The sequence below is a fragment of the Hylobates moloch genome, unplaced genomic scaffold (genome assembly GCF_009828535.3).
Source record: "Hylobates moloch isolate HMO894 unplaced genomic scaffold, HMol_V3 SCAFFOLD_10, whole genome shotgun sequence".
NCBI lineage: Eukaryota > Metazoa > Chordata > Mammalia > Primates > Hylobatidae > Hylobates > Hylobates moloch.
Window position 1 is genome coordinate 106,027,249 of NW_026652285.1, and position 20,266 is coordinate 106,047,514.

General features: G+C 54.3%; 1 protein-coding gene across 5 annotated transcripts in view; it reads right to left on the reverse strand.

The window, feature by feature from the left end:
• Window positions 1-20,266, reverse strand: part of VAV2 (vav guanine nucleotide exchange factor 2) — a 219,956-nt gene that overhangs the window by 53,089 nt on the left and 146,601 nt on the right. For all 5 annotated transcript variants that reach the window (XR_009215276.1, XM_032165581.2, XM_032165579.2 and 2 more), the window contains exon 4: window positions 16,372-16,440. Coding sequence is in view for 4 of the 5 variants with exons in the window: in XM_032165581.2 (XP_032021472.1) it covers window positions 16,372-16,440 (69 nt within the window). In the remaining variant the exon portion in view is untranslated. The remainder of the gene's footprint in view (window positions 1-16,371; window positions 16,441-20,266) is intronic.

Sequence of the window (20,266 nt, forward strand, 5' to 3'; positions counted from 1 at the left end):
ATCCTTGTGTCTTGTCTAAGAAATCTTTGCTGTCTTTCAATCACAATATATTTTCTTATAGGAACTTCATAGTTTTAGCCATTATGTTTAGGTCTCTGATTCATCTCAAGTTAATTTATGTGCGTGGTATGAAGTAGTAGGGTTCACTTTTTTCCCATAGGAATATCCACGTTCCAGAACAATTTCTCAAAACTCCTCTTTTCGAGCAGGGCATGGTGGCTCATGCCTGTCATCTCAGCTACTAAGGAGGCTGAGGAAGGAGGATTGCTGGAGTCCAGGAGTTTGCGGCTGCAATAAGTTATGATCGTGCCACTGCACTCCAACCTGGGCGACAGAGTGAGACCCTGACTCTTAGAAAACAAACAAACAAACACCTTACCATTGGATTGCTTGGATCTCTGTCAGAAACCAATTGACCAAATAAGGGTGAGTCTATTTTGGAATAACTACTCTACTCCATCAATCTATTTGTCTATCTTTATGCTAACACCTCTGTCTTGATAAATTTCATAGAAACTCTTGAAATCAGGTAATGTAAATCTAGCTTTGTTCTTCTACAAAACTGATTAAGCTATTCCAAGGTCCTCTGCATCTCCACATAAACTGTACAACCGTCTTGTCAATTTTTTAAAAATGTCTGCTGGGATCATGGTAGACACTGTATTGAGTCTACAGTTTAATTTGGGGAGAACTGACATCTTAATGACAACATCTTCCAATCCATAAACATAGTATATACTTTATTTAAGTCTTCCTTGATTTCTCTCAGAAACATTTTGTAGTATTATGACAGGGGCTTTGGAATTTAGGAAGAATTAGGCCTTTTCTTTTTCAACGTTTATTCTGCTTCCTTCATTCTTCCTCTTCTGAGACTGCAATAACACTGGTGTTAGACGTCCCACATCGTCCCACACGTCTCAGGCTCTGTCCCTTCTCTCCAGGCTTCTTTCCTCCCTGCCTGTTATTTAAAGTGTGTAACTTCCAGCCTGGCGTGGTGGCGCATGCCTGTAATCCCAGCACTTTGGGAGGCTGAGGTTGGTCGATCACCTGAGGTCAGGAGTTTGAGGCCAGCCTGGCCAATATGGTGAAACCCCATCTCTACTGAAAATACTCTGGAGACTGAGGCAGGAGAATCGTTTGAGCCTGGGAGGTGGAGCTTGCAGTGAGCCGAGATTGCACCATTGCACTCCAGCCTGGGAGACAAGAGCGAAACTCTGTCTCAAAAATAATCATAATAATAAAATAATAAAGTGCATAACTTCCACTGGACTATCTTCAAGTTCAACGACTTTTCCCTCTGCTGTGTGCAACTTTTTAATCAAGCTGATCTGGTGACAGTTCATTTCAGATATCGTGCTTTTCAGCTTTAGGATTTCCATTTGTCCCTTTACAGTAGTTTCTATTTCCCTGCTGAGGCTCCTCATCTGCTCATTCATTTGTCGCACATTTCCTCTAAGTCCTTGACCGTATTTATAATAGCTGCTGTGACGGCTGATTTTGTATGTGAATTTGACTAGGCTAAGGACTACCCAGAGAGCTGGTGAAGCGTTATTTCTAGGTGTGTCTGTGAGGGGGTTTCCAGAAGAGACTGACATTTGAATCAGAAGACCAAGTAAAGATTTACCCTCACCAGTGCGGACAGGTGTCATCCAATCCATTGAGGGCACAAGCAGAACAAAAAAGGCAGAGGGCGGCCGGGCGCGGTGGCTCACGCCTGTAATCTCAGCACTTTGGCGGGCCGAGGTGGGCAGATCACAAGGTCAGGAGATCAAGACCATCCTGGCTAACATGGTGAAAACCCATCTCTACTAAAAAAAAATACAAAAAATTAGCCAGGCATGATGGCGGGCGCCTAAAGTCCCAGCTACTCGAGAGGCTGAGGCAGGAGAATGGCGTGTACCCGGGAGGCAGAGCTTGCGGTGAGGTGAGATCGCACCACTGCACTCCAGCCTGGGTGACAAAGCAAGATTCTGTCTCAAAAAAAAAAAAAAAAAAAAAAAAAGGCGGAGGGCGACGAACTTGCTGTCTTCTGAAGTTGAGACATCCACTGTCTCCTGCCCTCAGACATTGGAACTCCTCCTGGTTGTCAGATCTTCAGACTCCAGAACACACACCAGCGCCGGCCCATCCCGCACCAGGACTCAGGCCTTTGGCCTTGGGCTGACACATCACTGGCTCCCTGGTTCTCTGACCTTTGGATTTAACTTATCACTGGCTTTCCTGGGTCTCCAGCTTGCAGGCAGCATATGGCGGGACTTTCTGGCCTCCATAATTGCGTAAGCCAATTCCCATAATAAATCCCCTCAGCCATCTACGGAGATCTCACTGGTTATGCTTCTTGGAAGCCGCTAATTGCAACATCTGGGTCATCCGAGGGTTGGTTTCTATTGACTCTTCTTTTCTGAGCATGACTCACTTTCTCCTGTTTCTTGTGTTTGGTGATTTCTTTCTTGGACCCGAGATGCTATGAACGATACTCAGCCTCCCGAGTAGCTGGGATTACAGGCACTCACCATGATGCCCAGCTAATTGTTTTATTTTTCCCAGAGACGGGGTTTCACCATGTTGGCCAGGCTGGTCTCGAACTCCTGGCCTCAAGCAATGCGCCCGCCTCCAAAAGTGCTGGGATTACAGGCATGAGCCACCACACCCAGCCACGCCTGTGTTGTTTTTCTTTCTTTAATCCAAGACTACAAGGAACATTCCTTCATACAGGCTCATTCTTCATGCACCACTTCCCATTAACCTCCTGTCATTCACCCGGGGCCCGAGTGAATGACACCTGTAATCCCAGCACTTCGGGAGGCCGAGGTGGGCGGATCATGAGGTCAGGAGATCGAGACCATCCTGGCTAACACAGTGAAACCCCGTCTCTACTAAAAAATACAAAAAAATTAGCTGGGCGTGGTGGCAGGTGCCTGTAGTCCCAGCTACTTGGGAGGCTGAGGCAGGAGAATGGCATGAACCCGGGAGGCAGAGCTTGCAGTGAGCCGAGATCGCGCCACCGCACTCCAGCCTGGGAGACAGAGTGAGACTCCGTCTCAAAAAAAAAAAGAGTGAGCAACCAAACACACTAGAGGAGAAGCTGTGTTTGGGAATCTTCCTCTGGGACAGAATCATCTTAAACACGCAGACAACATCCCTTCTCTCCCTTCCTTCCAAAGTCAGTTATCCGAAACCTGTTGATACTGGGGGGGGGGGGGGGGGGGGGAACCTGGGGTCACCTGGTTCTGCCTGTCACGCCCTTAGGCTCCCTTCCTACCGGGCCCTCCTTGTGGAGCCCAGAGCACTGCCCATCAGCCTGGCCACACGGATGGCACTTTTCATTCGTCAAAAGTGCTCTCCCGACCATCTGTATTCTGGTCAATGAACACTGGGAGAGATGGGTTCCTGTGTGTCATCTGAAATTCTAAAACAGTGGAACTGAAATTTCATGACACACATATTCTAAATTATGAGAGAGGGAGAAATAAAGGGAAAGGTAAAGAAGTGGTTTTTTAAAAAATTAAATTAGGAAAATAAAATCAAACGTATTTGATAAAACAACGTTAATAATATAAACTTAGTAATTAAGATAAAAACCTACCAGATGTAATGGGTTTAACCAGTATTTCTCCTACGACCAATTCTGCATCAGAAATATGTTGGGTCCTTGGGACAGAGGGGACAATGGCCATCTGTTCCAATGACCTCACAGTCCAAGTGGGGAGACTGGGCAGCAGCTGCATCTGAATTCTGGCACTAGGAAATCTCCCACGTACGGAACAGATCCTAGAGGCAGACACTACTGTGGTGTCACTTGGGGTAACAAGCTCTGCTCCCTAATAGCTCCCTTCCTTTGGCCATCACCGACGTGGAAATGCCACTGCTACCTGGCTTCTTGGCAAAGGTGCCATCTCCATAAACAAGTTTCTTGCACAGTGAAGTGACACATGGCCAGTCTTAGTCACCTGGAAGGCAGGTTCACTTACGTCATGACCAGCAGGCCCAGTGTACCTGACGGCCACAGCTGTCCACTGGGAGGAAGAGGGAACTCTCAGGGGCTGGGCTGGGAGGTGGGATACACCATGAGACCCACTGAGGGGTCTGAAGTCTCCTGGGAGCACAGGGCAGTGACAGGGGAGGAGGGTCCCATTGTGCAAAGACCCTCACCTCAGCGTTCTCACTAGACATGAGCTTGATGAGAACTCAGCTAAGACCCGGCACACGGAACCAGAGCCAGCCCCACATGGCCCTCCACGCAGTCCCATAGGGGAGGGGCCAGGCTGTCGTGCCTTCCCTCTGGACCCAGCCCACTCTCCCACAGTCCTTGAAAAGCACCCCAAGGCCCTGCCACGTCTGCAAGTGGCTGCGGAATCTCCATGGCACAATTACATCACTCTCCCGTGGCTTTGTAGCAGGTTGCTGTGTCACACACTGATCCGTTCCACATCAGTGTCTCAGCTAGAAAGAAGTGTGCGGAGGCTCCGTGTCATCAGAGGCTACACTTTGTGGAAAAGCTCCACACCCATGCCACACCAGTGTCTGGTCCACAGAGCTGGCCAGTCCTCATCACTTTGGAACAGGCGGGCCGCCGTGGGTCTCTTGTTGGCAGGAACTTGACTGTTGCTCCTGAGCCCCTGGAGGGGAGGCAGCGAGGCAAACTAGGGTTGTCTTTGTAGCCCTTCCTTTTTCTAGCTCTGTAACTGTGTCCAGGATAACCTAAGCTTCAGTTTCCCATCTGCAACGGGAGGGTGACAGTTGCAAGGATCAGCCATCATGTATAAGACCAGTAGAGGCTGAGCATACAGTAGGTGCTCAATAAGTGGGAGCATGGCCCATCACCCCAGAGGGCGAGAGGAGGGGCTCATTCAATGAGACGGCATTTAGCACAGGGGCTGGTGCTCAACACACAGCGTGGTCAGCATTAAAAATGATAATTTTTTAAAACCTAGGAGACTATAAAGTTGGATGGGGGGGTGGGGTTGGTGCTGCGTTAGTTACTGCTCAGCTGTGTTGCTTTTGTGGGTTTCAGGGGTCATTCTTCTCTGTCCAGTGGCCCATGAGGAGGCCTGAGATGGCCAGGCAGGAATGTGGAAGCCCAGACGTGAATGGGCCTCCACAGCCAGACCTGGGCCCCAGCCCAGCTCCCTCCACCCCGGGCCAGTGACCACCCCTCCTTCCTTCCTGCCCCGTCTCATCCTTTCACTCCTGCTGTTTTCTGGGAGTCAGCTGCGCTGACAGATGCTAAATCCCAACCATTATTTTTGTCCTCACAATAGCCTGAAATCTTCCAGGAGGGGCCCCGAGCACGGCTGTAGCCCTCCAGGGACAGCAAAACCTGCCACCTTCACCTTCTGCCCGAGACCCCGAGGCCCCAGCCCAACAGCCTTGCCCGCCTGCCCCGATTCTGTTACAGAAAGGCAGCTGCTCAGAGGCCGTTGCCCCTGCCGCCCACAGAAAATCAAAAAAAACCAACAAACTCTGCTTTCTGCCCCTGGTGAGCCTGTGTGTTTACGGCGGACATAAAATAGTGTTGCTGACAGGCTGGGATGTGCCGCACTGGCCCCAGGCTGTCTGATGCCGCCAAGCAGGGTACCAAGCTGCCATTAGTGTGTTACTAGGAAACCGAGTCGGATGTCTCCTGACCTCGGTCCACACCGCAGGGTGCTTCATCCCCAGGGGACTTGGTTGGGGGCGGCAGAGAGAAGGCGCATCAAGCTTCTGAAGAAGCCGGCTGGGAACTGGATGGTGTGCATGTGGGGAAGGACGGACGAACAGACAGACAGACAAGAACCACTTTACACATCAGGGAGCTTGTTCTCACACGCCCTGGCAGACCCTCACCACGACCCATGAAGGAGGGAGGCCTTGCTTTTTCTACAGGTGGGGAAAGCAGGGCTCAGAGAGGGCATGAGAGCCAGCCAGCTCGCCAAGCCACGTAGGCGTGCACCTGCACAGGCCCCGGCTACCGGATTCCTGGCAGGAGACCCGTCCACCAGACTGTCCCTCCTGGCGGTAACTCCCTCTTTTGGGGGTCTTCTTTCTAAGCAGTAAAAGAGCCTCCCACCATCTAAAAATATTCAGGAACCAAAAAAGAATAGCCCCTGGGGCCAGGTCACAAGGACTGGGCCCAGGGGAATGTCCCAGGCCACAGCACAGGGTTTCATTTCCCCCTTTGCCATGTGAAGCATGCTGTGTGACCTCCGGCAAGTCTCCTACCCTCTCTGAGCCTTAATTTATGCAACTGCAAAATGGGGGCTGGAGCACCCACCTTGCAGTGTTGTGAGGGCTGAGATAAAGCAGTAAAGCCCAGGGCCTGCCTCTCAGGGGACAGGAGCAGGGATTGTCGAACAGCGTATGGACCTATGGCTCAGATCCTCCAGTACAGGAATCGTGAATGCTCTTGGGACCTCATTACCCCCAGCCCTTCCTCCTACCACAGCGAACCAGGCCCAGGCCTAGTTAGGTGTTGTCTCTGTGCTCTGCTCCTTTATGAATGACCCTTATAGAGCGTTTATCTCAGCAGTGAGAAACAGAAGCAGGAAGACAAGGGAAAGGTGGTGGCAGAGACTGTCCTGCTGTCCTTTCTAAGCATCTGGTGAAGGTGAACTTCAGTTCAGCCTGGTAGGGTTGGGGGCTGCTTCTTAGAGAAGGTGACCTGTGGGTTGGGTTTTGTAGAATGAATAGGAGTTGGGCAATGAATATAGGAGATACTATGTACATGATGGGACTTTTACAATAAAACCCAGCATGTGACGCTTGTTCATTTTGAGCAATATTTCTTACGTGCCACTGTGCGTCAGTCAGATCTATGCTGCATACAAGGGAAATAACGTCAAAAGGGAGAAGTCTTCCTCTCCTGGGGTTCCAGAACAGCCCCAGGAGGGCGATTTAGAGGGAGAGGGACCTTCATCAGACACAGCACAGCCCTCTCATTCGGGCCACAGCCCAGCTGCCTACTCCTTCCTGGAAAATGGCAGGATGAACATGTATGTCTTTAAAGCTGCCCCTTCTGTGCCAGTCCCCTCCCTCTGCAGAGACTGCATTAAATGAGACCAGAGAGTTGCTGTGACCGAATCAGTCCTGAAAGCACTCGAGTTTAACGAGGTATTAAAAATGAAAACCCCTGGAAGTCCCAGGCCATACCTGCTCACACCCACTCACGGGAATGTGGAGCGGGCCGGGTGGTCACGTGCGCCTGCTCTGCGTGCGTCAGAGGGCTCCCCTGCGATCTCCCACTGAGAAGGAACAAACAGCCTCTCCCTCAGTGGTGGGGGTCGGGGAGCAGGGTTTCGAGGTCACTGAAGCCCCCAGCCACGTGGCAGCAGGGCCTCTGGAGACAGCTGGGGCCCACTGTGGTGCCAGAGTACCAAGGGGCCAACAAGATGTCCGAGGGGGGCAGGGAGGGCCCCTGAAAGTGTGGGGCTCTCATCCCAACCAGCTGCGGCCTCCACAGCCAGCCCCACAGGGAAGTGCTGATGGCCCCGTTAACAGGGAAGGTGCGGACAGGGAGCTCCCGCCCAGCAGTCCCGAAGCCACCTCCCGACAGGGACCAGGCTTCTCTAGACTACAGGAGCGAGAAAGGCTGGACTGCCTACAGAGGATCCCCACCGAGCCAGGTCCACCGGCCCTCAGTTCCCGAGAACAGACACAGCAGAGACCGGGACCCTCCTAAAACCCCAGCCCCAAACGGCCCTCAGTTCCCGAGAACAGACACAGAAGAGACCCAGACACTCTTAAAACCCCAGCCCAAAACAAGGCAGTGACTGGCCTGGCACAGGGGGTAAGAGCAGGTTTCCTAAATCACACTTTGGCAAATCCTACACACTCTTGAAAATGAACACCTCCTCCAGGAAGCCTTCTTGCCCTCCTGGCTTGTCAGGGTCTGCCCCCAGAGGCTGCTGCCTGGATAGCACACGTGGGAGGTAGAGGAGCCTCAAGAGTGAGAAGTGCAGGGGCCCACAACAGGGTCCCAGGTCCCAGGTCTGCGGGGCAGGGAGGGCTCTTTTAGCCACCCCTGGGGTTAGAGAGGGGTGGTCTGACAATGACCCTCGGAGAGACAGAGCTGGGCTCAAATTGCAGCTCTGCCCCCTAGTTAGTTCTGTGTGACCCTGACCAGGTGCCTTCCTCTCTCAGAGCCCCGTCTCCTTCCTGTCCAGCGAGGGGGCTCAGGGCCCGGCCTGCAGGGCTCAGTGAGATGCAACTGGAAGCGCCTTGACAGAGGCACCCTCCGGAGATGCTGGCTTCGTTTACCCCATTCCGCCAGCCCCTTTAGAGGCCTGGCCTCACAGAGTCACACTGAGGAGCAAGAGACCCTTGGCAGCATTTGAGGGAGCCACATGCTGCCAAGGAGAAGCCCAGGTGGGGCCGAGCACGCAGTCTTAAAGGGTCTGTTGTGCAAATGAGGCACCACGGCCAGTGGGGAGGCAGCTCCAAGGAGACGATGCCACAGTCCAGCCACGGGTGTCCTTGTTGACGAAGGACCTGGCGGTGGGGGGCGGGGGGCAAAGGCCTTTCTGTCCCGGCCGTCACCCGCTTTAAGAAACCCCACCTGTCTTCTGTCCCTCCAGCGTCCCCTCTATTCCCGCATGAGCCTCGGGCCACCAGGGAGGGATGGGGGGACGCCTGTCAACACCTCCGCTGGGGAAGGGGGCTTCATTCCGGCCTCCTTCAGACCAGGGCAGGCTTTGCATGTGCCTGGGGCTGGGGGCTGTCTAACAGGGCTGGATTCATTTGCTTGTTTCTCGTGGGGCCATTTTCGTGGAGTCTGCTTTCAAACTTGTCCCCTTTGGAAAAACAATCCTCTAGGGTGAACATAAGGCGTCCCACACCCAGCCCCTCCCAGCTCAACTCGCACTCCACACTCAGGGGTCCTCCAGAGCGCGGACCTCCCAGCGTGAAGATGAACACACATGAGCTCAGGAGATGGTATCTAAACAAACTTCCTTTGGGAGAGGTGGGCAGGGTGAGGACAACAGCGGCGAGGGTGGGCCACAGAGGACAGCGATTTGTTCCTCACTCCTTGTACCCCTGCAGACAAACGGCACAGCACAGAGTGGCCAAGGCCCCAGGGCAGGATCCAATGGGAGACGCGTGGCCTCTCCCCTCCCAGGTCGCCGCCAGCAGGCAGCTCCCACTCACTCCCCAGGTAGAAAGAAGACGTCCAAACCTCCTCGACACCAGAAACTCCTTCTACATTTTATGCACCCTAAAAAATTATCCCAACGATGCTAACATGACACATTTAAAGCTGCACAGTCATTTTATGATGCAATAAAGCATGCAGCTCTACATTCGCGGATAAATTACATTCCCTGCCGTGTCACGATCACATTTGTTTAAGCCTGAAAATCACTTCAACTCCCAGGAAAGTGAAACCAGTGTTATGCAAAGCAGGCTCCTATATCATAAAATTGTGGATTCGTCAAGCTCAGTGGGATTCACAGTCCATCTGGGCGGATGCTTTCGTTTCAGAGACTGGACACTGAGGCCCTGTGTGGCACTTAACTGGCCCAGAGAAGCAGCCCCTTGAAAGGAAAGGCAAGGCCAGCTAGCCCTTGGGCCCTGGTGACCCGCCACAATAAAGCAGCCAGCAGCTGCAGTCTCACATCCAAGCCCTCACCCAGAGCCCTGGCCCCAGAATCTCCCTCCCTGCTGGCACTCAGGGGCAGCTCTCCCTTCAAGGATGCTCCTGCCCAGATGCTCTCTGGGGAGAAGCCAGGAGAACAAGCGGTTCCTGACAGAGCCTGGCTGTGTCTGGGATCACTCACACCTCATGCAGCCACTGGAGTGGCGGGTTGCCTTCCCACAGCAGCCTGTGAGGTCGCAAGACCCTGCTCTGCAGACAGGGATGCTCCTGGTGGGGCATGTTCACCAGCTGGCTGTCAAACATCTAGCAGCACACCCCGGGAACAGGCTCCAGGTCCAACCACCCCTCCCCCAGCCACACAGGATGAAGCGGTGGCTAAATAAAGCTCGGTCTCATGTCCACGTCCTTCCTTTGGCCTCTCATCTGCCCCGACTGAGAGCTTTCAAATTTCTCCCGTGTCCCTTCAATTCCCCTAAGAATTCTCGGGGGCCTCTGACCTGCCGGCACCACGGTAGGGAGGGCAGAGGCAGGTGGCCTGGCCCTGCTAGAGACTGGGGTGTGCAGCGTACTTCACAGACAGGCAAGGACAACCCTGCCACAGCGGCACCAGTGTCCTCGCAAGACCCACTCATCACGGCGCTCTGTGGCACCCAATCTGGGTGCCCTTTCCAAATCTTCCTCCATCGAGGCCTGGAAGCATTCCCAGGGCCCCCCACAGACTGCAGCGGACCACGCCCAGCCTCAGTGAACAGAAAATGGGAACCAGGAACGCTGGCTGCAGCGCCAGGAGGGGGACAGAGGGCCCCGGAACTCCAGGCCAGAGCAATCAAAGAGATGCTTCTCGAAGCTGGAAGGAAGAAGCCAATGTGCCACCTACCGCTGTGCCCACTGGGGCTGACCACTGAGCACGGGCATCGCCAGCTACCACTGTGCCCACTGAGGCTGACCACTGAGCACGGGCATCGCCAGCTACCACTGTGCCCACTGAGGCTGACCCCACTGAGCGGGGGCATCACCACCTACCACTGCGTCCACTGGGGCTGACCACTGAGCACGGGCATCGCCAGCATGCGGCCACCTTCCTGGACACCCAGCAGCGCTGCCCCCTGCAGCCAGCACAGGCTGACCCAAGGTGTCCTTCTACCGCGCAGAGAAACACTGTCACTGCACTGCCACCAAGTTGGGGTCACAGCAGGCATTTCGATGTGGGCCCTGTGCCTTCCTGGGGGAAAGGTGATCCTCCCTGTGAGTCCCCGGGGAACTTCCATAATTCTGATTCCTTACAAACACCAAGCCGTGTCCCACAATAGCACAATACGCTGGACTTGCGCTGGAACAACCCTCAGCCACGCCTCCAGATGGGGAGCCTCACCTTGCCCTCCAGCCTCGCCTTCCACACCCTGCCCAACTCCTCCTGCTGGGATACTGTCCCGGTCTTCAGCAAACTCCTCCTTGGGTGCTGAGGCTCGGCTGTCACCTCTTCTGAGAAGCCTTCCTTGCTTTCTGACCCAGCACTCCGCCAGCCCCACTCTGCTCCCACAGACAACCATCTTGTGCATGTCACTCTTCTGTGTACAAACCTGCCTCCGGACCCCAGGCTGGGAGCCCCCCAGTGCAGGCATCTAGCCCTGGGCCCCCAAGAGTTGGGCAGGAACGAGAAGGGAAGTGCAGTGCCTGCCAAGGAAAAGCCATTATGCAAATGCAAGGTACTGATTATTAGAGCAATTTAAAAACAGGCCCTCCATTTGGGCTTATTTTGCTTGATAAAGCATTTTTAAGTGGCAATATTTTGTGTTAATTTTTTCAACCAGCTGCTCTTATTATTTGATTATGCATTATTCAAAGCTCTCAAAAGCGAGCTTAGAACACTTGAGAAAATAACTTCAGTGTTATACGTGCCCACGCAGGGGACTGGCTCCAGCTCCCAGAAAGATGTTCTGGATCCAAGACCTGTGCTACCTGGCACAGAGCCACTGGCCACGTGTGGCAGTCCGGCTCACAACATGACAAGCTGCAGTGATCTGCGCCCAAGTGCAAGCTCCATATGCCAGATCAGAGGACTCAGCGCAAGCACCACAAAACGTAGGCTGCCCAAGGATGATCTGTGACACTGATCACAAGGTGACCCAGATAGTATTTTGAATATGCTGGGTTAAATATAACATACATTTTTTTTTTAAGAGATGAGGTCTTGCTCTGTCGCTCAGGCTGGAGTGCAGTGACAGGATCTATGTTGCCCAGGCTGGTCTCGAACTTCTGGCCTCAAGCAATCCCAAAGTGAAGTGCTGGGATTACAGGTGTAAGCCACTACGCCCAGCCTATAAAATACATTCTTAAGATTAATTTCATTTTTCCCTTCTTATTTTTTGACGTGGCTCTGCTGTAATCCCACCACGCTGCCCTGAAACTGTCCTTCGGCCTCCACACTCCCCATGGGGCCTGGGTCTTGGGAGGCAGGAAATGTGTCTTCATCCTAATGTGTTTCCAGCTCCTGGTCCCAAGCCTGACACACAGAGAGTGTTTAGGAACCAGCTGACAATGATCGTGTGAATGAATGAAAGCACACAGGCACTCACATGGTGCCCCTCATTGGTCTCCTAAAACCACATTTCCAGGTTCCCTGGGAGACAAGCTGCATCTGTGAGCCAGTCTGACTTTCTCCAAACAGCTGCAGAGTGTCTGGGGTCTGGGCAGCAGGGGAGTCCTTTAGACATTCAAGGTGACCCTCATGTTGGGCATCTGGCTATGGGCCCAAAGCAAAGAACAGGTGCGTTCTGCTCCAAATGTCCCTTCCCTCCCCTCACTCCTGTGCCTGGTGATATGGTCTGGCTGTGTTCCCACCCAAATCTCATCTTGAACTGTAGTTCCCATAATCCCCATGTGTTGTGGGAGGGACCTGGAGGGAGGTCATTGAATCATGGAGGCGGTGACCCTCATATCCCTCATACCGTTCTCGTGATAGTGAGTGAGTTCTCACGAGATCTGATGGTTTTATAAGGGGCTTTCCCCCTTTTGCTCTGCACTTCTTCTTGCTGCTGCCATGTGAAAGGCGTGTTTGCTTCCCCTTCCACCATGACTGTAAGTTTCCTGGGGCCTCCCCAGCCCTGTGGAACTGAGTCAACTAAACCTCTTTTCTTTACAATTCAAGCAATCTTTAAACTATAATACTAATAGACCTGGCTTCTGATTAGACCATTTCCCCAGCTCCAGCTTTGAAAATTCACAACTACATTCTCTCCCCAAGTAGGATCCAGGTAAGAAATGGCATGCACTTGTGTCTTATAAATTGCCATAATGGCTAAATATCCACACCAAGTCCACAGGGAAAGGATAGGAAATCTTGCCTTTCAGTGAAAGGAGGAAGGGGAAAAACAACATAAAAAATTTATTAAACTCGAGCCACTGGGACCAAATTGCAAGTTAAAGATTCAAATGCATTCCCCTTCCTTAGAACTGATGATTTACGTTTGCAATAACTGCAGTCATAAAGAGCTCGTTGGATTAAGGAGGCTCAGTCTTAATGTCAGGGAATAACATTATTAGATGGTGCAAAGCCACATGTTCCCCAGAGCTGCTTTTCTGGGTGAGAGGAATTCCACCTTGCATTTTGGTTTAAGAGATCAGTCACAATCAGGATGGGCAGAGAAGGATGGAAAATGGGCAACCTGGCCGGGAGCAGTGGCTCACGCCTGCAACCCCAGCACTGTGGGAGGCTGAGGCAGGTGGATCAACTGAGGTCAGGAGCCCAAGACCAGCCTGGCCAACATGGTGAAACCTTGTCTCTACTAAAAATACAAAAATTAGCCGGGCGTGGTGGTGCATGCCTGTAATCCCAGCTACTGGGGAGGCTGAGGCAGGAGAATCACTTGAAGCCTGGAGGTGGAGGTTGCAGTGAGCTGAGATCGTGCCACTGCACTCCAGCCTGGGTGACAAGAGCAAAACTCTGTCTCAAAAAAAAAAAAAAAAAAAAGAAAAAGAAAAAGAAAATGGGCAACCTGGGATCTAGCCTGACTCTCCAGGCAGAAATCCTCTAAATTGAATGTGCACTATAAACCAGCAGGGGCAGGCCTGGCCATGTGGGGGCTGTAGTTCAGGAAGTGTCCTGGGCTCAACACCCAGGTGGCTCCTACGGAGTGGGCATTTCATGCCAGTCCCTGGCCACACAAGGCCGATGTGGTCCCCATCGTCCCGGAGCCCTCCTGTGCTGACTGTCCAGAAACCCTGAGGCATGTTTCTGGAGAGCACAGAATCCCAACCTCAGGCTGGTAACTTAGGAGAAACAGCAGGTCAGGAACGTGCCCTCACACCGGCCAGGAGCTCCCCAGGCTCTGGGGGGCACAGGCTCTGTGTGGTGGGGGGTTAGGGTCAAATCGTGGCTCTGCCACTTACTAGCTGGGTGACATGGGCCAGTGGTGTCCCCTCTCTGGACCTCAGTTTTCTTATCTGTAAAATGAGGACACCCACATAACAGACCTCACAGAGCAATTGAGGGTGGGGGATGCGAGGGAATGAAGCCCAGCAGTGACCAGTCCCAAAAAAGCTCGTAAGCACCGCCCACTGCTGCTGTCATTGTCCTGTGGGTACAGGCGTCCTACCACGTGCAGAAGGCTTGCCCTGCTAGGGCTGGACCAGGAGAGGACAGGAAGAAGATGCAGGGTCTGACCCTCTGATAGGCAGGGGACAGGCATTTAACCCCCTAATCACGGTGCACCCCTTGGGCAGCCCAGAGGCCCAACAGAGGCATGGGTGCTGAGGGGGCGCTGGCCAGGAGAGAGCACGAGAGGCTTCACACAGTGGGAGACACCTTGGCCTGGATGTGGCAGAGAAGGATTTCCAAGGCCGGGAATGCCGGGAAGGGTACGGGGGGGGGGTGTGTTCCAACTCTGAGCATAGCAAGTAGGGTGGCTGCAGACTGCTGGGGGCTGGGACCTACCTCTCAGGGACTTCCCTCTGGCCATGCCACCAGCCAGAAGCCCTGCCCTCTCTGAGCCTCCGTTTCCTCCCCCATTACAGGGTTGAGACGGACAGTCCCTCAGTCAGTCTCAGGAGCCTGCATGCTGGAGTGAGCTGTTTTTGGAATTTTCTTTTTTTTTATTCCCCAGACGGAGATTCACTCTTGTCGCCCAGGCTGGAGCGTGGTGGCGCAATCTTGGCTCAGTGTAACCTCCGCCTCCTGAGTTCAAGTGATTCTCCTGCCTCAGCCTCCCAAGTAGCTGGGATTACAAGTGCCCACCATTACACCTGGCTAATTTTCGTATTTTCAGTAGAGACAGGGTTTCACCATGTTGGCCAGACTGGTCTCCAACTCCTGACCTCAGGTGATCCACCCGCCTCAGCCTCCCAAAAAAACGCTGGGATTCCAGGAGTGAACAGTTTTCTTTGGAATTTTCGAAGTCTCCCTCAGATTCCTGAGGCTGGCCAGGGTGGACAGTGGCCTCCAGGTGGGCGCCCAGGCCTGGCTGTGACCTGCGTGGCCCCTGTGCCCACCTCTCCCCTTTAGGATGCTCTACAACCCTCAGACCCACGTGGGGCTGACCGGATGTCCAGAGGAGCTCTGGGTGTCCAGCCAGTGGGATTTCCCAAGGACCCCATGGCCAGCCCAGCATCAAAGGGACGGGCTGGTGGCAGCAACTCCAGCTGGTGGGTGAGGAATTTCTTTCACAGAAGTGCATGAGACTGGGCCACCAGCGTGCTGCCGCATGCTGATTTGGGGATGACTTGAATTGTGTATATACATAGGGATCCTGAGGAAAGTATTTTCCTGGGCCCTGCAAGCTAAAGGCAGCCCTGGACGTGGGCTGAGCAGTAAGACAGGGACAGCCCCAGCATACACAGCAGGCACTCAATACATGCAGCTCCCCCTCTTACTCCTCTCCCGGTTGTCATTCTCAGTCTGTGCTCTAAGACGAAGGGAGAGAGAAACACTAAGTCTTCCCAGAAGAAATCTAGTTGAGCTAAGAACACACAAGCTGCTGTCAGACGGCTCCAGAGGCCCCCAGGCAGCAAGGACGCCCGAAGGCACCATCTCCCGGTGCCCTGGGAGGGCGGTGGATGAGCCAGACCGTGAGCCCCCAGCAAGGATGCTCGGTCTCAGCCCAGGTCCCTCACCTGCAGGTGAGGCCCCTTCCTCCTACCCTCCTACCTCCCTCCTCCCGGAGCGGGCCACGTGTTCCCACCCTGGCCACAGATTCCCACGGTCCCGATGGGGCTGCAGCCCTGGTGCTGTGGCCAGGCTTGGGCGGCGCCTGGGTGGAGCAGAGGCCTCTCAGAGAGAGGAATAAAGTGGACACGGAGAAGAGCAGAGGCGGGTCCACTGAGGCAGGGCAGTGCCCGTCGGGCCGCGTGTTAACCCCGAGCCCACACACTCCTGTGCCCTGAGCCTGCGCTCCAGGGACCTCTGCTTCTGGCAGCACCACTCCTTCCTCACGACATGGCATTCCAGGACCCGGCATGGGGAGCATGGCCAGGCCCCCTCTCTGCCCCACAGCTTCACAGAGACAAGCCCTCACGGAGGACCCTGCTAGGGCAACGGGCCAACACCTGGGTCAGCCATTAGACTGGCTGGGCAGCCTTCTAGAATGTACAAGGGATATGAAGATCTGCTCATCTCTGAGGCCTCTCAGATGCATGCCTTCCCACTCAGCATGGCAGCCCACGCGTGACCCATCATGAGGAGATGCCCCGGTGGGAAGAGCCCAGGGCCAGCTCTGCCTGCACTGTGGCCGCCATGTTTCCTCGTGACTCCCTGGACACCACCAGGAACCTCCCTGCCCCTCCCTCCTCCCACCCCCCCGCCTTACTCGGCCAGCTCCTCCAGGCTGCGGTAGACGTCATCGTCATTCTCTGTGGTCTCCTCTGAGGGAAAAGGCCTGCGGAAGAGAAGGCGAGAGGGAGGTGAGCAGGTCCCGGCACTGCCGGCCAGTGGGACCCCAGCTGGACCCCACAGCAGAGCCCAGTGTGGCCCAGCCAGGAGCAAAGGGGCTCCTGTCTACTCTCTGGAAGGGCACGGGGTGCACGGACACTGATCGGAGTCACAGGATGAGCCAACTGGGCCGCAGGGCAAGAGGAGACCCATGCCCAGCTCGCCAGGGGGAAAGGAACGTGTCACGCCCACTCCAGGCTCCGGGTGTCCAGTGGGAAGATGAGAGGCCCAGGTCGGGGCTGCAGAAAGCGTTCATCTGCCCAGCAATCTGCCTTCCCCTTTACCCGCCCTCCCACTTCCAGGGGGTTCACAGTGGAGACGAGGCTCCTTGCACACCTCCTGGTGGGCAGGTGGCAGGGCTGCCAGCTCAGTCCCCGAAGGAGAGGAAGCAGAAGGGGACTCCGGAAGGGAGGGGTGACTTCTGAGGCACCAAGGGTAGGGGCTCACCCACCCCACCCACCAGCCACTGGCTTGAGGTCAGGAAGAGAGTCCCGAAAATGAAAAGCCCTCGGACCTTCTGCATGGATCTGCAGCCTCCCCTCCTACAAAGGGAGCAGAAGCCCCATGGGGACTCCCCAGAAGGAACATGGCGGTGCTCCCCCTCACACTCCGCCCTCCAGACGCCCCAACCCTGGTGCCTTTCTGCAGTTCATGATGGTATAGAAATAGATACACACATAAACTTTAATCATCTGGGCTCTTCTTGAGTCTCATTTTTGTGGAACTCTCATGCATATGTACATAATTATAATTGTTTTTCTCCCGCTCATCTGTCTTATGTCAATTTAATTCATAAACTAGCCCAAGAACCCGGAGGGGTGGAAGGAAGCAGTTTTTCCTCCCCCAGGACCCAAAACATCGCTCTGCTCCATCCTCTGCAGATAGACAGATGGGTGTGGCCCCGAGTCTACAGGCCTCCCTGCACAAGGCGAGCCTGGGCCAGCACAGGCCAACCACTCAGAGCTGAAATGCTGGGCCAGCCTCGGGGAGGGGGGAGAGGTGAAGGGGAGGGAGGGGTGGGGAGGGAGGAGAGGCAGGAGAGGCAGAGCAAGCACCCAGAATCGGGGGCTGCAGCTGGCTCAATGCTATGGGCCAAATCCACTCATCTCCAGAGGAGACCTGAAAGGCCCCTCAATTAAACCAAACATCCCCCTGTAGCCCCAGGGTGCGTGTTCTGGTAGGAAACCTGTCACTAAGGATGGGACGGGAGATCCCAGCTGGAGGGGCTGCCCAGGCCCAGATGCCAGCTGGGATTGCTTCCTCGCCTGGGGTCAGGCTGACATTTGCTCAGCCTGAGATCCAGCAGGGATGCTGTCCATCCTGGCAGTCCCGCCCCACCCGGAGGCCGGGGACCTGTGCTCCTGCGGGACAGCAGAGGGAGTCCACTGAGCTGTGAGCTGGAGGCCTGGGTCCTACCTGGCTCTGTCACAGACCTGCAGGGACCGGGCCATTGGTCACCGTGGCCCCGTGGCTTCCTGGTAAAAGCCCGTGTCCAACGGCGCAGCACGGCCAGGCCTGACCTCTGCGTGGGTGAGCTCGGCTCTCTCCTCCCAGCCACTCTCCCTCCTTCCACCCATCACCATACAGCAGCATCCCCCAGTGGAGGTGTGTGTCCCTGGGTCACAGGCAGAGCTGAGGCTGCCACGACATCCTCACCATCAGGGCTCCGTCGCTGACACAGCACCATTCACGGCCAAGAAGCCCCCAAGGAATCCATCTCCTCCCGTGATATGCAGAGCCCCAGGCTGACACAGATCCCACGCAGCTGACGTGGGTGGGGCTGAGGAGCCACAACCCGGAGGGACTGGCCCACACGCAGGTGACCCCAGAAAGTGCAGGAGCACGTGGGGGGCCAGGAGCCAGGGAGGCTCTGCCAGGCTGAGATGTGGCTTCAGGACCCAGAGGTGGAGGCTTCTTCCCCCTCAGCATGAAATCCCGCTGCCAGGACTGGCCCCGGGCCGTCCGCGCTCCCACGCCAGCCCCTCGCTTACGTCCAGCCATCCCTGTCTCCGACCTCATCAGTCATTTCTGCTTTTTCTGAATTTTCAGTGATGATTGGCATGACTTCCATAATAAAGAAAAATGGAATCAAAATTCTCATTATGAAAATGTGTCCTCATCAGAAGTAAAAAATGTTAAACCCCACTCATCTCCTATAAAAGTATGTTATGTATAAAATGACATCGTGGCAAAGTATTAACGTGCTTTCTCACGCAGAATGTAGACAGGGAAGAGAAAATATCAAACTCCTGAGGTTGTGATCTTGTTCAAATTTGATCACTGAGTGTGGGCGACAGTTTAGGGAAACAAGGCATCCCATCGAACCCTGGATTATCGACAGGACGGCCATTCGGGGACTGTACTTCTAGAACCCGCCCTGCTAAGCCGATCGAGAGATGCATTCACGCTTTGTAAGGAAACCCACCCTAACGGTGAGTGAGCACACACGCGTGCCTCTCACTCTTCCTGTGCCCAGGCAGATATCACTCATCGATCAAAGCTCTCCTATCCCTGAAGCCCAGCGCAGAGTTCTTAACACAGGGCTCTACTCCTCCATCAGTCCTGGGACTCAGACAGAACCCACCTGCCCTGCCAGGAGAGCTGAGCCTGGGGCAGCGAAGGAGAGGAAAGGCTTTGGAGCTGGGAAAACCCAGGTGTGAACCCTAGGCCCACCCCCTGCTCCCTGTGACCTTGGACAACCTACTTAACCTCTCTGAGTGTCAGCCTTCTCCCCCTGGAAATGGAAGTAATAGTGCCTTCTCAGAGGTCTGCTGGGAAAAGCAGCTGTAGGACGGCAGAATGCTCTATACTTAGTGGGCCCCAACAATGGCAGCTGTGATTTAGTATTCCTAGTATCATCCTCATTCAGGGCACTTTCCACTGCCCAAGAAAACTGCCTTCTGATGCCTCATTAGAGCCTAAGACCCCCACTCGCCACAATGATTTTGGAATCTTGTTTCCTAACGCAGAAAGTGAGTGCCCACTAAAATGAGGCACAATAGTCATTTCAAAACCTTTTGTCGGCCGGGCACCGTGGCTCACACCTGTAATCCCAGGACTTAGGGAGGCCCGAGGCGGGTGGATCACCTGAGGTCAGGAGTTCGAGACCAACCTGACCAATATGGTGAAACCCCGTCTCTACTAAAAATACAAAAAAAAATTAGCCAGGCGTGGTGGCGGGTGCCTGTAATCCCAGCTACTCGGGAGGCTGAGGCAGGAGAATCGCTTGAACCCAGGAGGCGGAGGTTGCTGTGAGCCGAGATCGCGCCATTTCACTCCAGCCTGGATGACAGAGTGAGACTCCATCTCAAACAAATAAATTTAAAAAAAAAAAAAAAAAAAAAAAAACCTTTTAAAAAACCTGACCTTGAGCTATGGTTCTTGTAAGTTTCCCTTCCCTGCATCTCATTCAGTGTCTTGTTCAACCCCTCCTGTCATCTCCTTTACCTGCCCAACCCAGAGGAGATAAAGCAGGAATGTTCAAGTCCAAAGAATTATACTGCTGCCCATAAAATCTTTACTACTTTTATTCTAAGATCCCTACTTGAGGCCACAAATCCCCTTGAGAATGGAGCTGCAAATCCAATTAATTTCTGCCACAGCCTAACAAAAGCTCTGCCAGAAGGGGAAGAGCAGGAGAGGGAGGCAGCCTGTCAGGGACCATGCAGGGCCTCAGCACCCGGCCGCTGGGGCAGGAATACGCAGGAGAATACAGGAGGCTTCACCAGGCCCCAGTCCCCTTTCACTCCACTCTCCCCACAGCCCTCCATGCC